Raw genomic sequence first — 21,074 nt, forward strand, 5'->3', positions numbered from 1 at the left:
ACGATGGCGATGGTATCAACGTTTGTATGAAAGTAAAGTTTATATTAAATTAGTTTAGACCAGTTTCTCACAAACTATAAGTCCCAGGTCAGTCAAACTTGGTTTATAGTTGCACCTCAGGAAGTTCATCGCAGTGCACCGAAAAAAGTTATAATTGGCAAGTAAATTAATTCTGCAGAATTCTTCTTTGAAAGATTGTTGGATATAATAATGCATGTTGTTGGAAATTGGAATACTGTAAGCTCACTTCCTTCCTAGACATATTCACTTCTCTGTCAGTACAAGAATTAGTTATAACTACATGTAAGTTGTTACCTACAAATGTTCAACAGCCCATGGTCCGCAGCTCCTTAGCCTATCGTATCTCAAGGAAGGAGTAATATTCGTGTAGTATTCTTCATATAAGGTGCTCCAACCGGCAGTGGGTAATGGGAATCCCCTTATGACTATCATCACTTGAGGAACGAGTAATATTCATGTATTAATCTTCATATAAGGTGCTCCAACCGGCAGTGGGTAATGGGAATCCCCTTATGACTATCATCACTTGAGGAACGAGTAATATTCATGTATTAATCTTCATATAAGGTGCTCCAACCGGCAGTGGGTAATGGGAATCCCCTTATGACTATCATCACTTGAGGAACGAGTAATATTCATGTATTAATCTTCATATAAGGTGCTCCAACCGGCAGTGGGTAATGGGAATCCCCTTATGACTATCATCACTCGAGGAACGAGTAATATTCATGTATTAATCTTCATATAAGGTGCTCCAACTGGCAGTCGGTAATGGGAATCCCCTTATGACTATCATCACTCGAGGAACGAGTAATATTCGTGTAGTAATCTTCATATAAGGTGCTCCAACCGGCAGTAGGTAGTGGGAATCCCCTTATCACTATCAGCTTAGTTGGTAGAGCACTGGATATTTGCATAGTTCAGATCCTTTCAGGAGAGACTGAATTTTAATATTTTTTAGCTTAGAGAAAATTTGCAGAGTAATCACCGACTCTTAAATTAACATGGGTTTTACATTTTATTTTATTTTTTTGTTTTTCAGAGTTAAATGTGAAGGCGGTACCGAAAAAGGTGTTTGGAAGCTTGGTAAACGAGGATGAAGATGATGATTGAATCATTTTCATGTTTGTGTTGGTGACATTGTGCTCAGTGACAAAAACTAAAACATTCACATAATCACGAGTTGACAAAACAGTTTGCAAAATGGAATAAACAATGATGCAAAAATCTTTGGTTTCTTCTTTCTACTAATCTGCTAATGTCAAGGTGAATTAAAGTAGAATTCTTGATGTTGAGATCTCATTTTACGATGCAGTAATACTTCCGTAGACTCGATAATAGCTATCTGATAATTTAAAATGTTAATGTATTACTAACCTGTAGCATTAATTGCTACTGTTGGGTGGGATGTAAACCAGGCTGAGTGGTAAAGTGCTGACCTGATATGCAGTCGGTCTGGGATCAATTCCTGTCGTGAGGCCATTGGGGTATTTGTTTTGTTATATCAAAGGCCATAGTATGTAGTATCCTGTCTCTGGGATGGTGCATATAAAAGATCCCTTGCTACTAATGGACAAATATTAGACATCCAATAGCCGATGATTAACAAATCAGTTCGCTCTAGTGGTGTTGCTAAACAAAACAATTTTTTTTTTTTTTATCATTTGTTGCCATTACTTGTGCATTACTTGAACTTTTGTTTTAATTTAGATGAACGTGATATTTTTGAGGATGGAGGTACCCTCTTCCTGAAGTTTACTTAATTGTTGAATACTCCCTCTATTATTCAAAAAAAAATCTGTTTTAAAGTAAGCTAACTATGCAGCCATGTAATAAAAGAAATAGGCCCAAATCTGGAAGTAAGCAAAGGCAAATGTTCATACATGTAGTTTCATACAAAATATGTGTATACATACGGTAGTGTTCAGTGGCGGATCCAGAAAATCCATTGGGGGGTGGTGGGGGGAAGCAGTGACATGAGGTGAAATGCTAAGGGAACTTTGGGGGAGGTTTTGGAGGGGGATCGTAAAAAAAATGAAAATATATATATAAAATTATAACCATTGAATTATAACTATCGTAATTGGCCCTCCCCTAGATCCGCCTCTGGTGTTATTAGATAGACAATTGTGATTATTTTCGAGAAAAAAAAAGTAGTTAATTTATATTTTCCAGTTAAAAATCCCTGAAAACACAACCACCTCATTAAGTTCACGTAAACGCCCATGTAAAGCAAGAACTTTCAAATGATGTAGACATTTTTTTTAATTAATGGAAAAAATTAATGTACACATCGGCGAGGGCCCCCTGAAGCGCGGGTACCGTAACACGTGCTACATGTGTTTACTAGGATAAACCGGCTCTGTCTTTTATATGTATCTGTCGCTCCATAATACAACTCGTCGACAGTGTGGGTTCCTCCTCCCAATTTGGGCGAGTCTTCCCCCTCCCCTGCCTCCAACAAATACAATATAAAATACTGGCTACGCCAATGCCTACGCACCCCTCCTACTTCATCGGTCCTGATAAACAAACAATTAAACAAACAGATAATTAATTAATCACTTACCTCTATTGATATATCCACTCAAAATTTGCAGGAAATATTGGAATAGAACAGCACAGTAGTTCTAAAGATACCATCATTAGGTAGTATTGGATCCATGTACAGATATGTTATATTTTATTCACATTCAAAATAAATATGATTATAAATGTCAAACAGCGATCTTTTTGCACATATCTGAAGTTAAACTATATTCAGACAAATGTACGTAGTATCGCTTTGACATCAATACGCATATTAAAACGTCGAAGCATTGTTGACGTCACGTCAAAGGAATGTTGACGTTTTTATGGTAACGTCTTCGGAAATTTTCGTAACAGCGGAAAATGTCAAAATACCAATTAAATGCGCACACCCAGCACCCTCCTACTGGATCCGCGCCTGACAGGGAATACAGGTAGCGCAGAACTATGTACAGTAATAATCCATTGTCCGTCACCGTCAGGACTGATGACGCAAAAAATATTAAGTACATAGGCTATACATATTCGTGTAGTAAAATATGAGCCAATTCTTTGTCAGTTTCAAAATATATAATGTAATATTACGTCTTAACCTGTCTGTCATTGGATGTTTTAATAAATTATTTAAAAAAAAAAAAAAAAAAATAGTAACTAAAATTATTGAGATGTATTTTTATTTTTGGGTGGGATAGGGTCATCATAGGAGTATTTAATTCAAGGTAAAATCGTTATATTTCACAAGAAAAAAAAAATGTTTAGGTTATTATACCGCTTTAACTGGATGTATCTTAATGCTGCAATCTCGGGATTTATATATAAATATAAATTATAAAACAAAACAAGTGTACAGTATATATGTATTTAAAACAATTTTAAAGGGACATTCCCGAGTTTGCTGCAATTTTAAAGATTTTATCGATTAGCAGAGATTTTTTAACGATTGTAATTACATAACAAATATATTTTTCTGTATAAAATATTAGTGGCTGTATATTAAACGTGTTTCTGATCGTTCTAATATTTGCACTAGGTTAAATTTCTCCCCCCCCCCCCCCCCCCCCAAAAAAAAAAAAGAAGTTTTTTTCGTACGTACGAAAGTATTTGAAGACAAACTCCAGTTTGAGCTTCTTACAAATGTTAAGACGACCAGAAACACATTGAATATACAGACACTGATATTCTAAACAAGTTAATATATTTAATATGTAAGTTTAATCGTAGAAATATTTTGTTAGTCAGAAACATCTTACAATGCAGCAAACTCAGGAATGTCCCTTTAAGAAATAATGTTCTTTTACATGTTTCAATTCATCATCAGAAAGGAACAACTGCTAAATTGTAATGATTAGGTAGTATAATATTAGATCCATCATTTAACCATTTATAATAATCCAAGCTTTTCGTCTACATCGATTAGATTTTTTTTTTTTTATGGAATCTTAAAGGGACAGACCCTAGTTTCAACCCATGAAAATGCACATTAAGTTTAGTTAATCTACAAACCTGTAACACATTTGGATAAAGTTACAACTGAGTGAAACATGAGCCTGTGACTTTGAAATGGTTAAATACCCTCTAAAAATAGACTAAAACTGGACTCCTTAACTGTTACTTCTCAGACGCACATGCGTTTTTAAAAATATGAGAAATGCATTTTGTGATATTAAAAACACCATGATGACCAAAAACACATCGAATGTATGGAAATGGATAATCTAAACAATAAAATCTAAGTAAAGTATGATTTCAGTTATCAAAAACGGCTCTATAATAGTGAAAAATATGTCTTAGTGTTTAAAAACTAGGGTATGTCCCTTTAAAGGGACATTCCTGAGTTTGCTGCAATTTGTTGCAACAGAGACGTTTTGACGACTATAAGTACATATCAAATATATTTTTCTGCATTAAATATTAGTGGCTGTATATTAAACGTGTTTTAGATCGCTCTAGTATTTGTACAAGATTAAATTTCATTTTATTTCCTAAAAAAGATTTTTTCGTACGTACGAAATTATTTGAAGACAAAATCCAGTTTAGGCTTCTTATAAATATTAAGACGACCAGAAACACATTGAATATACAGACACTGATGTTCCAAACAAGAAAATGTATTTAATATGTAAGTTTAATCGTAGATATATTGTATTAGTCGGAAACATCATACAATGCAGCAAACTCGGGAATGTCCCTTTAAGGGGATTCCTAATTTAGGTGTTTGCTCAGTTTGTTGAGCTTTGAATAACGTAGGCCTACAGGATTTATTTTAAAGCAATATAACATTATGTAACTACTGTGCAACGTGAATGAAAAATATTCCTTACTTTTCTCCAAAGGAGGGGTCACGGGGTCCCTGTGATGCCCCCTTCGATCCACACCTGCAATCCCAACATAACTAAGGTACTTGAAACAAATACATATTTACAAGTTACATCGACACGTATGAGAGATGGGGGGGGGGGGGGGGGGGGGGGTAAGGAAGAACACCTGTTGTCGCCACATAAAAAACAACACTTTCCCATGGACAGGAGACTACAAACCATGGCATGTTATGTACCAGGGCCCATCTCACAAAGTCTAGTTTTGCACTTAAACGTACAACAAATATAGTTAGAAATAAACATATTTCATTTTCTTTTGTTCTTAAAATGCTCCGTTTTCCTTAATGATGTATTTTTCTTCGTGAAATAGATGCCAAACACTTGTAAATGTGTACCCGGTATAACTGCTTGTAGCAGACGTAAACTTACAATGTTTTGTGAAATTGCCCCCAGTGTCGGGGTCGGGTGTTGATTCTATATGACCTGTCGAAACCTTAGACTAGATCGCTATCACTGAGCTAAGGGACGGAACGTAACCCGGTGGTAAAGCTGCGTTAGCCTGATACACTATCGGTCTGGGATTGATCCTCGTCGATGGGCCCTTTGGGCTATTTCTCGTTCCAGCTAGTGCAACCAGAATTGGTATATCAAAGGCCGTGGTATTTGCTACCCTGACAATGTGATGGTGCATATAAAAGATCATTTGCCTTTAAGGTGTCCTCTATAAGACTTTATGTCAAATGATGAATAAATCAATGTGCTCTAGTGGTATCGTTAAACAAAACAAACTTTAACTTGTTTTATCACTGAGCTACAGTAGTCGGGACGTTTTGGTGTTGTTTATAATATTGAATTTTAAACATTCATTGTACCACTGAACGCACGTTGGAACGATATCTGGAAAGGGGGCACAACTTCAAATGAAAGGGCCACAACTTCAAGAGTGGTGGTTGAGGGCATAATCCACATTTTTAACCTTTATTTGTACAGAGTAGGACATAAAAAAAAACCCGTACATTTTCGTCCTCAAGTGGTCCCTCCGGTTCCTAAACCTATATCCTAACCGGACGCGAGCGATGCGAACTATTATTTTAGAAATCGTTGATTTCCATTGCAGTGTCGTTTCCGCACGCGCACAGCGCGACAGATTTATTCATCGATCGCGTCCAGTTAGAATACAGCTTAAAGGCATACTGTCACGGATTTAAGGACCTTATTTCTCTAAAAATTGATAATAACTAAAAATTACATTAATTTTGGAAACCAAATCTAGCTATTGCATCACCTTAACTGAACCATGATGGAGTGAAATCCATGTCAACCCTCTCGGCAATTTTAATTTTTGAATTATGGACCATTGCCATAATTCAATTATTTTTTACAAAATATCATTCATAAATGGAGTATGGTGGTTATGAAGATGGTTGAATAAAGTACATTTAGGGAGAAATCAAATTATTTTTGTTCAGGTAATACTTTGTTAGACCATTAAATAGCTCAGTGGTCTGTGACAATATGCCTTTAAGGGTCTGCAATGTCTATATAAAAGTTAAAATTTTAAATGCTATATTTCTGTTTACGTCCTCCACTTTTACCCTTTTAACCTCCACACCACCCTCTTCTCCCACTGCGTACCGTCTCCACGCAGTTACCGTTCAGTGACCTTCACACATTCTAAGTTTCAGTAATGGATCTTTGTTCGACCGCTGTTTACATAGTTTAATTGTGTTACTGACGGCATCTCAACAGAAAGCGATCTTTGTAGGATAGGAAAAGCAACAAATGAACGACATTGAAAAATTATAAAATTCTTCATTATAATAGCTCTACAAAAGAAAGGTTGTCCAGCAACGATTTTCCCCCGACTGTTCAGTTGTTAGAAATGTAATGTAGATATCGGCAGCTGGACTCGTTCTAACATGTATCATGTTTAGGTTTCCTCAACATAATCAGATTCTTTGAAATTCAATGACTCCGAAATGCAGTGGACATTGGTTCTGATGTGTTTTTTCTTCTTAAATGGAGGTAAGAAATTGTTTTATTGGTTTTGAAAACTCTTTGAAAGTACGATGACATATTAAACACGCAGTTTTAAAGTGCTTTTGTTTGATTACAATGCATACATTTGTATTAACTAAAGATGAAGGCCTATGAATTCGAAAGTGCGATGACAAATTAAACACTTATGTTTTAGGCTGGTATGGAATTGATTACAATACTTATTAACTCAAAATTAAGGCGGCCTATATATTTGAAAATGTGATTAAACAAATTAAACATGCATTTTTAAACTGATGTACAGATTTGATTACAATATGTATAGTCTAAGAAGTAGATGGCTTTAATAAGAAATTTAGGTAAGGAAGATTTGACAAGCGTTCTGTATGTACAAAGTGGTGCCGATTCCAAAAATAACAGTCTTATTGACCTCACTTAAGACAACATAGCCATTTTGACCATTGTTTGTCCAAAAACTAGGCCAAACTTAGAGATTTGTTATATGGATGGCCTGGTGTTTCCATATTGTATCTATTAAGCCTCAGGCCCATATTTATAAAGGTGTTTTAACGTAAAAACGTGTTTCAAAAAGATAAAACAGTGTTTTAAGAAAAATCAATATTTACAAATATGTTTTAACTTTAAAGCACTGCTACTAAAACATGTTTTTACATCCATATTTATAAAAGTATTTTAATGTTAAAACATGTTTTAAAGTATCCTAAAACACGTTTTAGTTAAAACAATGAAGAGGTACGTCTAACTCAATCACGTGTTTGGACTCGGTCGCTTCAACATTTTGGGACATGAAACATGGATGTACTCCGACAACTACAATATCTTCAACATGTTCAGGATATCAACTACAACCGTGCAATGAGACGAGAGTGTGTTTTTAGAGATCGTGACAATCCATTTGACCGTTTGTCTGAGTGTTTTCGAATGCGATTTCGGCTAAGCAAAAATACAGTTCGCGTTGTAACTGACATGGTGCGGGCAGATATAGAACAACCAACACGTAGGAATCATGCAGTCCCTTGCGAACTTCAAGTCTTACTTGCATTGTGGTTTTATGCAACTTGTATGTTTCATGTTCTCGCCAGCTTTCAGGGAAGAAATATGGGTGGTGAACAGTGAGGGCTCAGAGAAAAAACACAATAAAACAGTCTTTAAAAGATTGTCATTTCGTTCGTTCCCTTAATTCGTCCTTTAATCAGTCCAAGAGTAAAAAAAAAATTCGTGGCGATCTACGCATATATACCGAGGTACATTCCCCTTCCCCACATCCGACATATATTTCGTAAGACCAGCGCATTCCTGATATTGCATATATGTGTATACTTTAAAACGGTACTCTAAAACAATGTTTTAAGTGAAACAGTGTTTTTTCTTAAAACAGTTTTTATGATATCGATTTAAAATGTGTTTTAGGTTAGAACATGTTTTAGTTAAAATATGTTTTACCTAAAACGCTTTTATAAATATGGGCCTATGTTCTATATACATTTGGCCAATGTGGCCTCAAAATGGTTATTTGCCATAAGCATACTAATTATATTGTACTCGATATGAATAGTATGTAATAACTTATGAAAAAATCTCATTTATAAAGCGAAATACAAATACAAATTACAATCTGACATTTTATGATTATTAGTATTAAATTTTAATCAACATACTGTGCATAATAACTTACATGTACAGTAGCCACATCCTATATTTTAAAGTAAAACATGTTAAAACAACTGATTTTAGTTGTGCATTGTCAGAACTGTCATCATTAGTATCATAGTCAGTGTTTGAATCAACATCAGTCCAGATATCATCATCATCATCATCATCATCATCATTACCATCATCATCACCATCATCATCTCCATTATCACCATCATCACAATTATCACCATCACCATCATCACCATCATCATCACCATTATTATCATCATCATTATCATCATCATCATCATCATCATCATCATCATCACCATCATCATCATCATCATCATCTCTAACTGCAATATCTTTAGGTTCCATGGTGTAAACAAATTGATACCTGACCGTCAGTGAACCCGAGTGGTATAAAAACTCCATTAACCTTTTTATAACCATGCTATGTGGGTTTATTATATAACTTTCAGTGAAATATCTTAAAATATCAGTGAAATAAGTGTTATTAGTCACTTAGTGACGATAACACATTTTAGAGTAAAATTTTCACTATTTCACTCTAAAATGTGTTATCGTCACTGTAGAAAGTGTTACCTTCACTGTAAGAAAGCCGGAACTATTTTACTGCTGGCATTTTAAAAATAAAGGTAAATTGCCAAAAGTTAAATAATAAATAAAACAATTCATGTTTTTTGTGAAATATGATTTAGATCTCATCTCGTGAAGTTTGCAATCATATCACACTCGTCGCGCAAGCGCGACTCGTGAGATATGATTGCAAACTTCACGAGATAAGATATAAATCATATTTCACAAAAAACATGAAATATCCTCTATTTAATGTCCTCTTGTTTAACACTTAAATGTTCCATATGCTTGCACTTATTAAAATCTGCACCATGTTTCATGTTGGAAATTTGCCTGACGGGACAAGTGGGTTTGTATTTCTTTAGGAAGATTTTTTTAGCATGATCTCGTTCACAAAAGCAAGACGTGAACAAGTATCTTTTTCCCCACAACATTCTTAAATTTGCCACCAACAAAGATAACATTCTTTCTAAGAACTTCGGTGGATCCATTCCACTGATTGGCTTCTTTCTCGTTCCAACCAGTGCACCACAACTGATCAAAGGCCGTGGTATATGCTTTCTTTTCTATGGGAAAGTGCATATAAAATATCCCTTGCTGCATTAGGAAAAATGTAGGGGTTTTCTCTGATTATTACGAGTCAGAATTACCAAATGGTTGACATCCAATAGCCGATGATTAATTATTCAATGTGCTCTAGTGGTGTCGTTAAACAAAACAAACTTCTTCCTCTTCTTCTTTTCTCCAAGACTGCTGAATATTTCACCTTTTTTTTCTGAAGAATAAAGAAAGTGTCATGTAGTCACGTCCTGTCAGAGCATCAAAATCTTGCAATGCGTCGCAAACAACTGGACCAAGCTGGTGATATCGGAAATACCCGAAGTTCATCCACATACTGGAGTTTATCTTTCAGGATTAGTACAGAAGGATGACTATAATATCGACATCATTCTGTCTGGTGTTGGTTTTGACAGCACACTGAGATGGTACATCTGGTGAGCCTCTTCGTGTGACACTACATACTTTGGTGCCCAATTGCATTCAACATATCCCAATAGAGTTTTTGTTTTATAAGGAAGACACTGATCGTGAAGACAAAGATAAAGTGTGTTTGTGTTACAATAAGTAGCGAATTAAATAATAATAAGCAATTTTAGGGCATATCTGAATCGTTTAGGACATAATGCGTCAACCCTTGTGAATGTAATATTAATTTTTATTCCATTCACATATAATGATTAGGAGAGAAATTATATAGGCTCTGCCTGTTGTGCAATCCTTTTGACTTTTTTCTGATCAATAAAATATCTCAAAACAAAAACATATAACGATTACTGAAACGTTGTGTTCGTCTCATAACTGTAACAGAAAAAGGTGTAATTAACTTTCTTGTACACTGGTTGTGGCCACAAGAGCTAACCAATACCAACATGGGTGATATCCAGATTAAAATATCTGAGATAGTACAAGCACACATTGGCTACATGACTGTAGTCATTTGAAGCAAAGAAAATGTCATTAATTTCACCAACCATAAACCTGAAACATATCCACACATATTGATCATACAGCCCTATTGATGGAAGGACGTAGATACCACTCATGTCAATTTAGCTCCCTCAGAGCTGTGCATTAACGTCGTGCTTGTCAGTACTGCTGTTATTACAGAAACTTACACAGGTCATCATGGATGCTAATATTTCACATCAGGTACAAATATGCCAACCTCAAAACATTTCACCTCAAAATCAATGGAATGTTAATCGTAATTAGATAAAAAATAACTTGAAATTAATTTCTGAATGTATGTACAACTCTTTACCAGCTATTATTAACATTACTACACTGAAATGTCATCAGTGTACTCAGAACAGACAAAAGCCTGTTGTGCACAAATTAGTTAGATATAAAGCCCCGCACATAGCAGCAGACGTGTGCCTAGTTTTAGTGTTTGGCTGACAGAAAGGTATTGATGGATGTTCCTGACCTATCTAACAGATGGCGGAACATAAAATGGAAAGTCCCAAAGCAAAGACATTCTTTTACTTTGCTTGTCTTGTATAGTGTCCTGCACAATAGCGTATGAAGGTGCCAAAAAGTGTGCGTGGGGGGGGGGGGGGGGGGGGGGGGAGAGAGACGTATGGATATATATATATATATATATATATATATATAAACCATTTCTGCTGCTACTGGATCAGAAAACGTGGGAGGGGGACACATGCCCCTCCCCCACCCCCACCCCTCTCCCTGCGTCCTATGCTAGTGCTGCAACTGAGAAGCTGGCTTGACTATAACCGATATATAGGTCGTCATCATGCAATGTTCCTCACACTTTTAAGAAATAATTTTGTTTCTTTTCATCCATTAGAGAACATTCGACATACAAACACAGATCATGGCTAGAATTTGTTTAGCCAATGCAGGTTTTCTACCACTGGTTTACCAGCAGTCAGAGTCCAACTGTATTGTCTCATATCATGGAACAAAATAGTGTTAATAATGCGTGATGATGATGATGATGATGATGATAATGATGATGATGATAATGATGATGATGATTATGTACTTTATATCGCTTTTTTGTGTAGCCTACTCTTTGCACATTATTTGGTTAAACATTCATTTAAAGTCCATACATTGAAAACGGTCAATACATTTACTTGCTTTTCCCATATATTTACCTTTTCTGACACACAATAGCCGATGTGTATTTCTGTGTCGTTAACATCCATTCATTCATGCCACGTGCTTTAGCTTACTGTTAAAAAACCTGTTTGATGACAAACATTTAAATTTGTCTATAAATATTCTTAATTAATTACTAAAACTTTACGCATTCGCTATATAATATCACATTTTAAACATTAATGTCGATTGTGACTTTTGTTCTGAGGCGTATTAGGAATAACATATCCGATTTATAATCTGCACGTACGATTTAGTTAATCCATACGTAGTTCAAAAACTGAATACTAAACAGCATACCTTCAAATTGAATTCTGCCTACATGTATGTCCCACGTAACTGAACTATGATAGCTACTCCCCCCCCCCCCGTCCCCGCCCCTACCCATTCATTTATTATTATAACATTATATAGTTATTATTATAGTTGTTATTATAGTGTTTATTGTAGTGTTTATTATTATTATTATTATTATTATATAGTTTTTACTGTTATTATTGCTGTATTATAATAACACTATATCCTAAATGTATGAAGCAGGTTACACATTCTGCAACAGTTACGTTTACTAGTTATATAATATATCCACATTTATAATTCGACGTCAACATCATGTTTCGGTGCACGTCACCGGGTTCCCGACTGCCCACCGGGAATTTTGTTTTAAAGAGACTATCCTGTTTTCGACTAATAGAGACTTTTTAATCAATAAAATTACATATTTTTGTGTTTATTATTTTTATTTTTTTTAAGAACATCGGTATTGTAAATACAAATAGGCGGGACGTAGCCCAGTGGTAAAGCGTTCGCGTGATGCGCGGTCGGTCTGGTATCGATCCCCGTCGGTGGGTCCATTGATCTATTTCTAGTTCCAGCCAGTGCAGCACGACTAGTACATTAAAGGCAGTGGTATGTGTTATCCTGTCTATGGGATGGTGTATATAAAAGATCCCTTGCTACTAACGGAAAAATTTAGCGAGTTTCCTCTCTAAGACTATATGTCAAAATTACCAAATGTTTGACATCCAATAGCCTATGATTAATACATCAATGTGCTCTAGTCGTTAAAGAACACAATCAAACAAACAAACTGTAAATACAAAGTGTTTTTTGTCCTACTGTTTGTAATTACACAAACTGGATGTCATCTCCCAATGATTTCGAACGTATGAAATCATATTTGTCAGGAAGTAAAATGCATTTTGAGCTACAAAACTCATTAGGAATACCAGAAATGTAAAAATCTTGCATTGATCGCCTTGTGTAATAAATGCGGTGTTGGAAAACTTAAATTCATGACCGAAGAGATACTGCCTATGTATCCTGGGATAGTTATGAATATGTAAACATAAATGCGAAAGGCGGTAAAGTCAGGCGAAAACTTCAGCTTGTGAAGAAATGTACAAAACCAGGAGAAATGTTTCAGTTTTTCAAAGAACTGCTTACAACATTCCCCGCTCACCAGTTTAGAGCGTCATGGCAAAACGCTCAATTTAGAACATTGGTTGAAAATATTCCAGCGGGCCATGCAGTTTGTGTGCATGATTTTTTGGAAAATCTTAGGTGTTTTGAAAAAAACCCCGAAATACAGGCTAATTAGTACGATGGCGAAGAGAGTACCACTGTGAATCCAAAAATAGTCACTGAACAATTATTTGTTGTATCTCCTGATATACATCATGACCGCCATTTCACATATCACTGCCAGAAACTCGTCTCAGATTATCTCCTACATATTTGCTCTGATACAACAGTTATACACGAGTTTACTGATGGGTGCAGTAGTCAGTATAAGAGCCGATACTGCATGGGGGATGTTAGTACTTACTTCTCTGATACAACAGTTATACACGAGTTTACTGATGGGTGCAGTAGTCAGTATAAGAGCCAATACTGCATGGGGGATGTTACTTCTCTGATACAACAGTTATACACGAGTTTACTGATGGGTGCAGTAGTCAGTATAAGAGCCGATACTGCATGGGGGATGTTAGTACTTACTTCTCTGATACAACAGTTATACACGAGTTTACTGATGGGTGCAGTAGTCAGTATAAGAGCCAATACTGCATGGGGGATGTTACTTCTCTGATACAACAGTTATACACGAGTTTACTGATGGGTGCAGTAGTCCGTATAAGAGCCGATACCGCATGGGGGATGTTAGTACTTACTTCTCTGATACAACAGTTATACACGAGTTTACTGATGGGTGCAGTAGTCAGTATAAGAGCCGATACTGCATGGGGGGATGTTAGTACTTACTTCTCTGATACAACAGTTATGCACGAGTTTACTGATGGGTGCAGTAGTCAGTATAAGAGCCGATACTGCATGGGGGATGTTAGTACTTACTTCTCTGATACAACAGTTATACACGAGTTTACTGATGGGTGCAGTAGTCAGTATAAGAGCCGATACTGCATGGGGGATGTTAGTACTTACTTCTCTGATACAACAGTTATACACGAGTTTACTGATGGGTGCAGTAGTCAGTATAAGAGCCAATACTGCATGGGGGATGTTACTTCTCTGATACAACAGTTATACACGAGTTTACTGATGGGTGCAGTAGTCAGTATAAGAGCCGATACCGCATGGGGGATGTTAGTACTTACTTCTCTGATACAACAGTTATACACGAGTTTACTGATGGGTGCAGTAGTCAGTATAAGAGCCGATACTGCATGGGGGGATGTTAGTACTTACTTCTCTGATACAACAGTTATGCACGAGTTTACTGATGGGTGCAGTAGTCAGTATAAGAGCCGATACTGCATGGGGGATGTTAGTACTTACTTCTCTGATACAACAGTTATACACGAGTTTACTGATGGGTGCAGTAGTCAGTATAAGAGCCGATACTGCATGGGGGATGTTAGTACTTACTTCTCTGATACAACAGTTATACACGAGTTTACTGATGGGTGCAGTAGTCAGTATAAGAGCCAATACTGCATGGGGGATGTTACTTCTCTGATACAACAGTTATACACGAGTTTACTGATGGGTGCAGTAGTCCGTATAAGAGCCGATACCGCATGGGGGATGTTAGTACTTACTTCTCTGATACAACAGTTATACACGAGTTTACTGATGGGTGCAGTAGTCAGTATAAGAGCCGATACTGCATGGGGGGATGTTAGTACTTACTTCTCTGATACAACAGTTATGCACGAGTTTACTGATGGGTGCAGTAGTCAGTATAAGAGCCGATACTGCATGGGGGATGTTAGTACTTACTTCTCTGATACAACAGTTATACACGAGTTTACTGATGGGTGCAGTAGTCAGTATAAGAGCCGATACTGCATGGGGGATGTTAGTACTTACTTCTCTGATACAACAGTTATACACGAGTTTACTGATGGGTGCAGTAGTCAGTATAAGAGCCAATACTGCATGGGGGATGTTACTTCTCTGATACAACAGTTATACACGAGTTTACTGATGGGTGCAGTAGTCAGTATAAGAGCCGATACTGCATGGGGGATGTTAGTACTTACTTCTCTGATACAACAGTTATACACGAGTTTACTGATGGGTGCAGTAGTCAGTATAAGAGCCAATACTGCATGGGGGATGTTACTTCTCTGATACAACAGTTATACACGAGTTTACTGATGGGTGCAGTAGTCAGTATAAGAGCCGATACCGCATGGGGGATGTTAGTACTTACTTCTCTGATACAACAGTTATACACGAGTTTACTGATGGGTGCAGTAGTCAGTATAAGAGCCGATACTGCATGGGGGGATGTTAGTACTTACTTCTCTGATACAACAGTTATGCACGAGTTTACTGATGGGTGCAGTAGTCAGTATAAGAGCCGATACTGCATGGGGGATGTTAGTACTTACTTCTCTGATACAACAGTTATACACGAGTTTACTGATGGGTGCAGTAGTCCGTATAAGAGCCGATACTGCATGGGGGATGTTAGTACTTACTTCTCTGATACAACAGTTATACACGAGTTTACTGATGGGTGCAGTAGTCAGTATAAGAGCCGATACTGCATGGGGGATGTTAGTACTTACTTCTCTGATACAACAGTTATACACGAGTTTACTGATGGGTGCAGTAGTCAGTATAAGAGCCAATACTGCATGGGGGATGTTACTTCTCTGATACAACAGTTATACACGAGTTTACTGATGGGTGCAGTAGTCAGTATAAGAGCCGATACTGCATGGGGGATGTTAGTACTTACTTCTCTGATACAACAGTTATACACGAGTTTACTGATGGGTGCAGTAGTCAGTATAAGAGCCAATACTGCATGGGGGATGTTACTTCTCTGATACAACAGTTATACACGAGTTTACTGATGGGTGCAGTAGTCAGTATAAGAGCCGATACCGCATGGGGGATGTTAGTACTTACTTCTCTGATACAACAGTTATACACGAGTTTACTGATGGGTGCAGTAGTCAGTATAAGAGCCGATACTGCATGGGGGATGTTAGTACTTACTTCTCTGATACAACAGTTATGCACGAGTTTACTGATGGGTGCAGTAGTCAGTATAAGAGCCGATACTGCATGGGGGATGTTAGTACTTACTTCTCTGATACAACAGTTATACACGAGTTTACTGATGGGTGCAGTAGTCCGTATAAGAGCCGATACCGCATGGGAGATGTTAGTACTTACTTCTCTGATACAACAGTTATACACGAGTTTACTGATGGGTGCAGTAGTCCGTATAAGAGCCGATACTGCATGGGAGATGTTAGTACTTACTTCTCTGATACAACAGTTATACACGAGTTTACTGATGGGTGCAGTAGTCAGTATAAGAGCCGATACTGCATGGGGGATGTTACTTCTCTGATACAACAGTTATACACGAGTTTACTGATGGGTGCAGTAGTCAGTATAAGAGCCGATACTGCATGGGGGGATGTTAGTACTTACTTCTCTGATACAACAGTTATGCACGAGTTTACTGATGGGTGCAGTAGTCCGTATAAGAGCCGATACCGCATGGGAGATGTTAGTACTTACGTCTCTGATACAACAGTTATACACGAGTTTACTGATGGGTGCAGTAGTCAGTATAAGAGCCGATACCGCATGGGGGATGTTAGTACTTACTTCTCTGATACAACAGTTATACACGAGTTTACTGATGGGTGCAGTAGTCCGTATAAGAGCCGATACCGCATGGGGGATGTTAGTACTTACTTCTCTGATACAACAGTTATACACGAGTTTACTGATGGGTGCAGTAGTCAGTATAAGAGCCGATACTGCATGGGGGATGTTAGTACTTACTTCTCTGATACAACAGTTATACACGAGTTTACTGATGGGTGCAGTAGTCCGTATAAGAGCCGATACTGCATGGGGGATGTTAGTACTTACTTCTCTGATACAACAGTTATACACGAGTTTACTGATGGGTGCAGTAGTCAGTATAAGAGCCGATACTGCATGGGGGATGTTAGTACTTACTTCTCTGATACAACAGTTATACACGAGTTTACTGATGGGTGCAGTAGTCAGTATAAGAGCCGACACTGCATGTGAATTACGAATGCCTTAAAACATGTTTTATTTTATAAAATAAATAATGTGTAATGTAAAACTGAAGACTGATTTAGTTTTTTTAAATTTTATAAATAAATAAATAATTTTTAATGTAAAATTGAAGACTGATAACCCACCCCGTACGTATTGGTATGGTTCGCTGTACTGCGGCCATTAAAATAGACTCGCCCGATATTTTTAGAATTTGTATGCTCCCAAATAACTTTATAAAAGGCGAAGTGTGATTGGTCAATATTTAAATTATTATTTACAGACGAAATATTACCTGGACATTGGGGACTACGCAGTGCTGTTAGCAATCCGGTTAAAATTAGTTGTACTGGTCTAAATAAGGCATTCGTAATTCTCACATGAAACATATCGTATACCCTCAGGATAATTCGGAATGTTTTCAAATTATTTTTAAATCACTGGCAGGATACTGCAAGTAAGCTTTTGATTGGTGGACATAAGCTCCAACTGGCTGGCGTTAGATCCACATGTAATAGTGGAGCTAATTTTAATTAGATTGGTCCATGCCATTGTGTTAACAAATAAATGCAGTTCTAACATTAAAACAGTTGATGGAAGTACGCCATAGCACTGGCTTCCGTTCAAAGGGAGCTTACCACGATATCGCGGTAAATTGCAAACGTTACAATACGGTGGACCGCACGGGTCAAAAATGGCTCTTTTTGTACACACATTTGTAGTAGTGTCTAGTAAACAAACTTCAACACAAAACGAAGAAAAGTCAACTTAAAACGTATCGTTTTTCAACTGTAGTAAAATATTTACATTTTCCAATGGAAAAGTCGGTAATAATAATTATTTTTCTTCTGCAAGACAGTGTGGGCATTTTTTAAATTGTTCATCATATTAGTGAGATTCAACAGTTATATAATCAATATTTATCGAGTGAAACCAAGAATAGAACATATTAAAAGTTGTGTGTTTTGTTTATATTTGCCAATAAATATAGGCATGACCCTTAAATGTTTCCATACTTTTCTAGAGGTCGCGCATTTTAAATATAGTAACACTGTGACCGTGTATAGCCTCGTTTTGATTGTTAACAACCAGACGACAGTCTGATAGCTGTCAGAGCAGAATTGTATGCGTGTATGGTTAAGTACTGGGCTATTTATAAGCATGGGGGTGTCAGTCAAATCACTCTCTCTGCTATTTTATGACCAAACAGTAAAACTATGAATACTTATCCAAAATTTTGACATTTCTTCAAATTTGTTTACGGGCAAAACAATGTATTGTCTGTAATCACATTTCTAATAATAAACGTGCCACCAGAGGGCGTTGCGCGTGCTAAACCGCAAAAATGTAAATGCCGCGAACCCACGATATCGTGAGCAAGGAGTATACTTCTTGGAACTACGATACTCAAAACTCATACAACATTATTTCGATACTAGACACGCCAAAGGTCCTCAAGACGCAGTGGATGGTTTTATTTAAAAAAAGCCGACTAACTATTTTGCGTGGTACGCAGACCATTCAAAATGCAAAAGATTTCTTTAAGTTTGCGTGTCATACACTAGAAATACCAAAATCGGGTATTTACAAACGTAGACAATTTTTCTACGCGGAAATGATCCCCCGGGACAGATTTAATAACTTTCATCCAGTAAGTGACAACAGGAAAATACATCAAATTGTAACGACAGATACACCAGCTATTTTAAACGCACGACGTTTGTCATGTGACAGTATTTTGCTGGGGAAAATAGATACATGTGCAAATGTTAACAAGATCGGAAACTATCGAAGTGTTAATATGACCGTATCTGAAAAAAAAAATCGCCGAACACTTTGAAGAAGACCAGAGCTGCGACATATGCAATTTAATCAAGATAGGTTCGCTCCACTTTGACTTCTATACAAAAAAAGTAAAGTTTGTTTTATTTAACGACGCCGCTAGAGCACATTGATTTTTTATCTTATCATCGGCTATTGGACGTCAAACATATGGTCATTCTGACACTGTTTTTAGAGGAAACCCGCTGTCGCCACATAGGCTACTCTTTTTACGACAGGCAGCAAGGGATCTTTTATTTGCGCTTCCCACAGGCAGGATAGCACAAATCACGGCCTTTGTTGAACCAGTTATGGATCACTGGTCGGTGTAAGTGGTTTACACCTACCCATTGAGCCTTGCGGAGCACTCACTCAGGGTTTGGAGTCGGTATCTGGATTAAAAATCCCATGCCTCGACTGGGATCCGAACCCAGTACCTACCAGCCTGTAGACCGATGGCCTGCCACGACGCCACCGAGGCCGGTCTTCTATACAAAGTTTTAAAATATACTTACCTTGATTTTATATATTGTAGTATACTTTTCACCCACAGCTCCTTACACTGTGGTTTTACATAAATATATATAAATAATATTTTTATATACTTACCATTTGTGACACCCAATAGCCGATGTGTATTTTTATGCTGGGGTGTCGTTAAACATTCATTCCGTTATAGCTGTAGAAGCAGATGACAATGAATTTCAGTACTACTTGATGAAAGCCACTAAGTTGCCGAGTATCCTTAAGAAAAACACACGTGACGACTGTGGATGTAGTTTTATGAAACATGTCAGTGTAGTTAAAGGACTGTACTATGATAGAGTTAACGGTTCGGCCACCAAGTACAAATTGATTAACATAACAGCAATAGTATATACAGTAGCAGTGAAGTATGTTTGTGTAGACATCTGTGCTGCTGCCAACATCACTATTCCAGAGCAACTTCATCATGATATTATTGACACTATTTACGATTGTTAGATGGTAGTAGCGAACTAAACAAACATTTTGGAACTTAACTGGCAACGCACATACACCGAAAACATTTGAAATAGAACAAACTTATAATTTTCCAAGATATGACTTCAAGACATCTGAGCTGAGTAATCACTGATTAACAGTGTGCAAACATAATGGGTATAATTGAAGTGTTTACATAGAAATACAATGATACGTCTGAAGTTTCCGCTGTGTTTAGCTAAAATGAATACTAGTGTAATCTGCATGTAGGCCGCACAAAATGAAGCGTTTATTAAATATGGGGGAAATGTATAAGTGCTTCGCAACGAAACATTTGCATTAAAATCGAAAGTAAACCAGAACTGACGCAATGCAAAAATTGAAGCGTTTTTAAAATTGTCAATTTTTCTGACGTTTTTGACGTTACGTAAATTGGTAGCAATACCGTGCGCAACGTCATCAGATATACCGACACGGGTGTTCGAAAAAAACAGGAACGGTATTTATTATAGTCGTTTAAATGGCTCTATTTAGCAGAAACATCTTACAATGGTAGCCAACTCAGAACAGTTAAAAGTTAATGTTTAACGACACCACTAGAGCACATTGAATAATTAATCATCACTATTGAATGTCAAACTTTTGGTAATTCTGACTCGTAGTCATAAGAGGAAACCCGCTACATTTTCCTAATGCCGCAAGGGATCTTTTATATGCACCTTCCCACAGACAGGAAAGCATATACCACGGCATTTAACCAGGTGTGGTGCATTGGTTAGAACGAGAAAAAAACCCAATCAGCTGAATGGATCCACCGAGGTGGTTTAATTTAGCGACGCAAAAGTACCTCAAGCGAGCACTCAACCGACTAAGCTAAATTTCGCCCCCAACTCAGAACAGCCCCTTTAAGTATTTCTTTAATTAAAACCCATATTAATATGTTTAATATAACAA

General features: G+C 37.0%; 1 protein-coding gene across 1 annotated transcript in view; it reads left to right on the forward strand.

The window, feature by feature from the left end:
* The window catches only part of LOC121384436 (pre-mRNA-splicing factor SYF1-like), a 38,811-nt gene extending 37,563 nt beyond the window's left edge, over positions 1 to 1,248 (forward strand). The window contains exon 24 of the mRNA XM_041514832.1: positions 1,064 to 1,248. Coding sequence (XP_041370766.1) covers positions 1,064 to 1,134 — 71 coding nt within the window. The 3' untranslated portion in view covers positions 1,135 to 1,248. The remainder of the gene's footprint in view (positions 1 to 1,063) is intronic.
* Positions 1,249 to 21,074: the final 19,826 nt, after the last annotated feature.

Source organism: Gigantopelta aegis, chromosome 10, assembly GCF_016097555.1.
Source record: "Gigantopelta aegis isolate Gae_Host chromosome 10, Gae_host_genome, whole genome shotgun sequence".
NCBI classification, from domain to species: domain Eukaryota; kingdom Metazoa; phylum Mollusca; class Gastropoda; order Neomphalida; family Peltospiridae; genus Gigantopelta; species Gigantopelta aegis.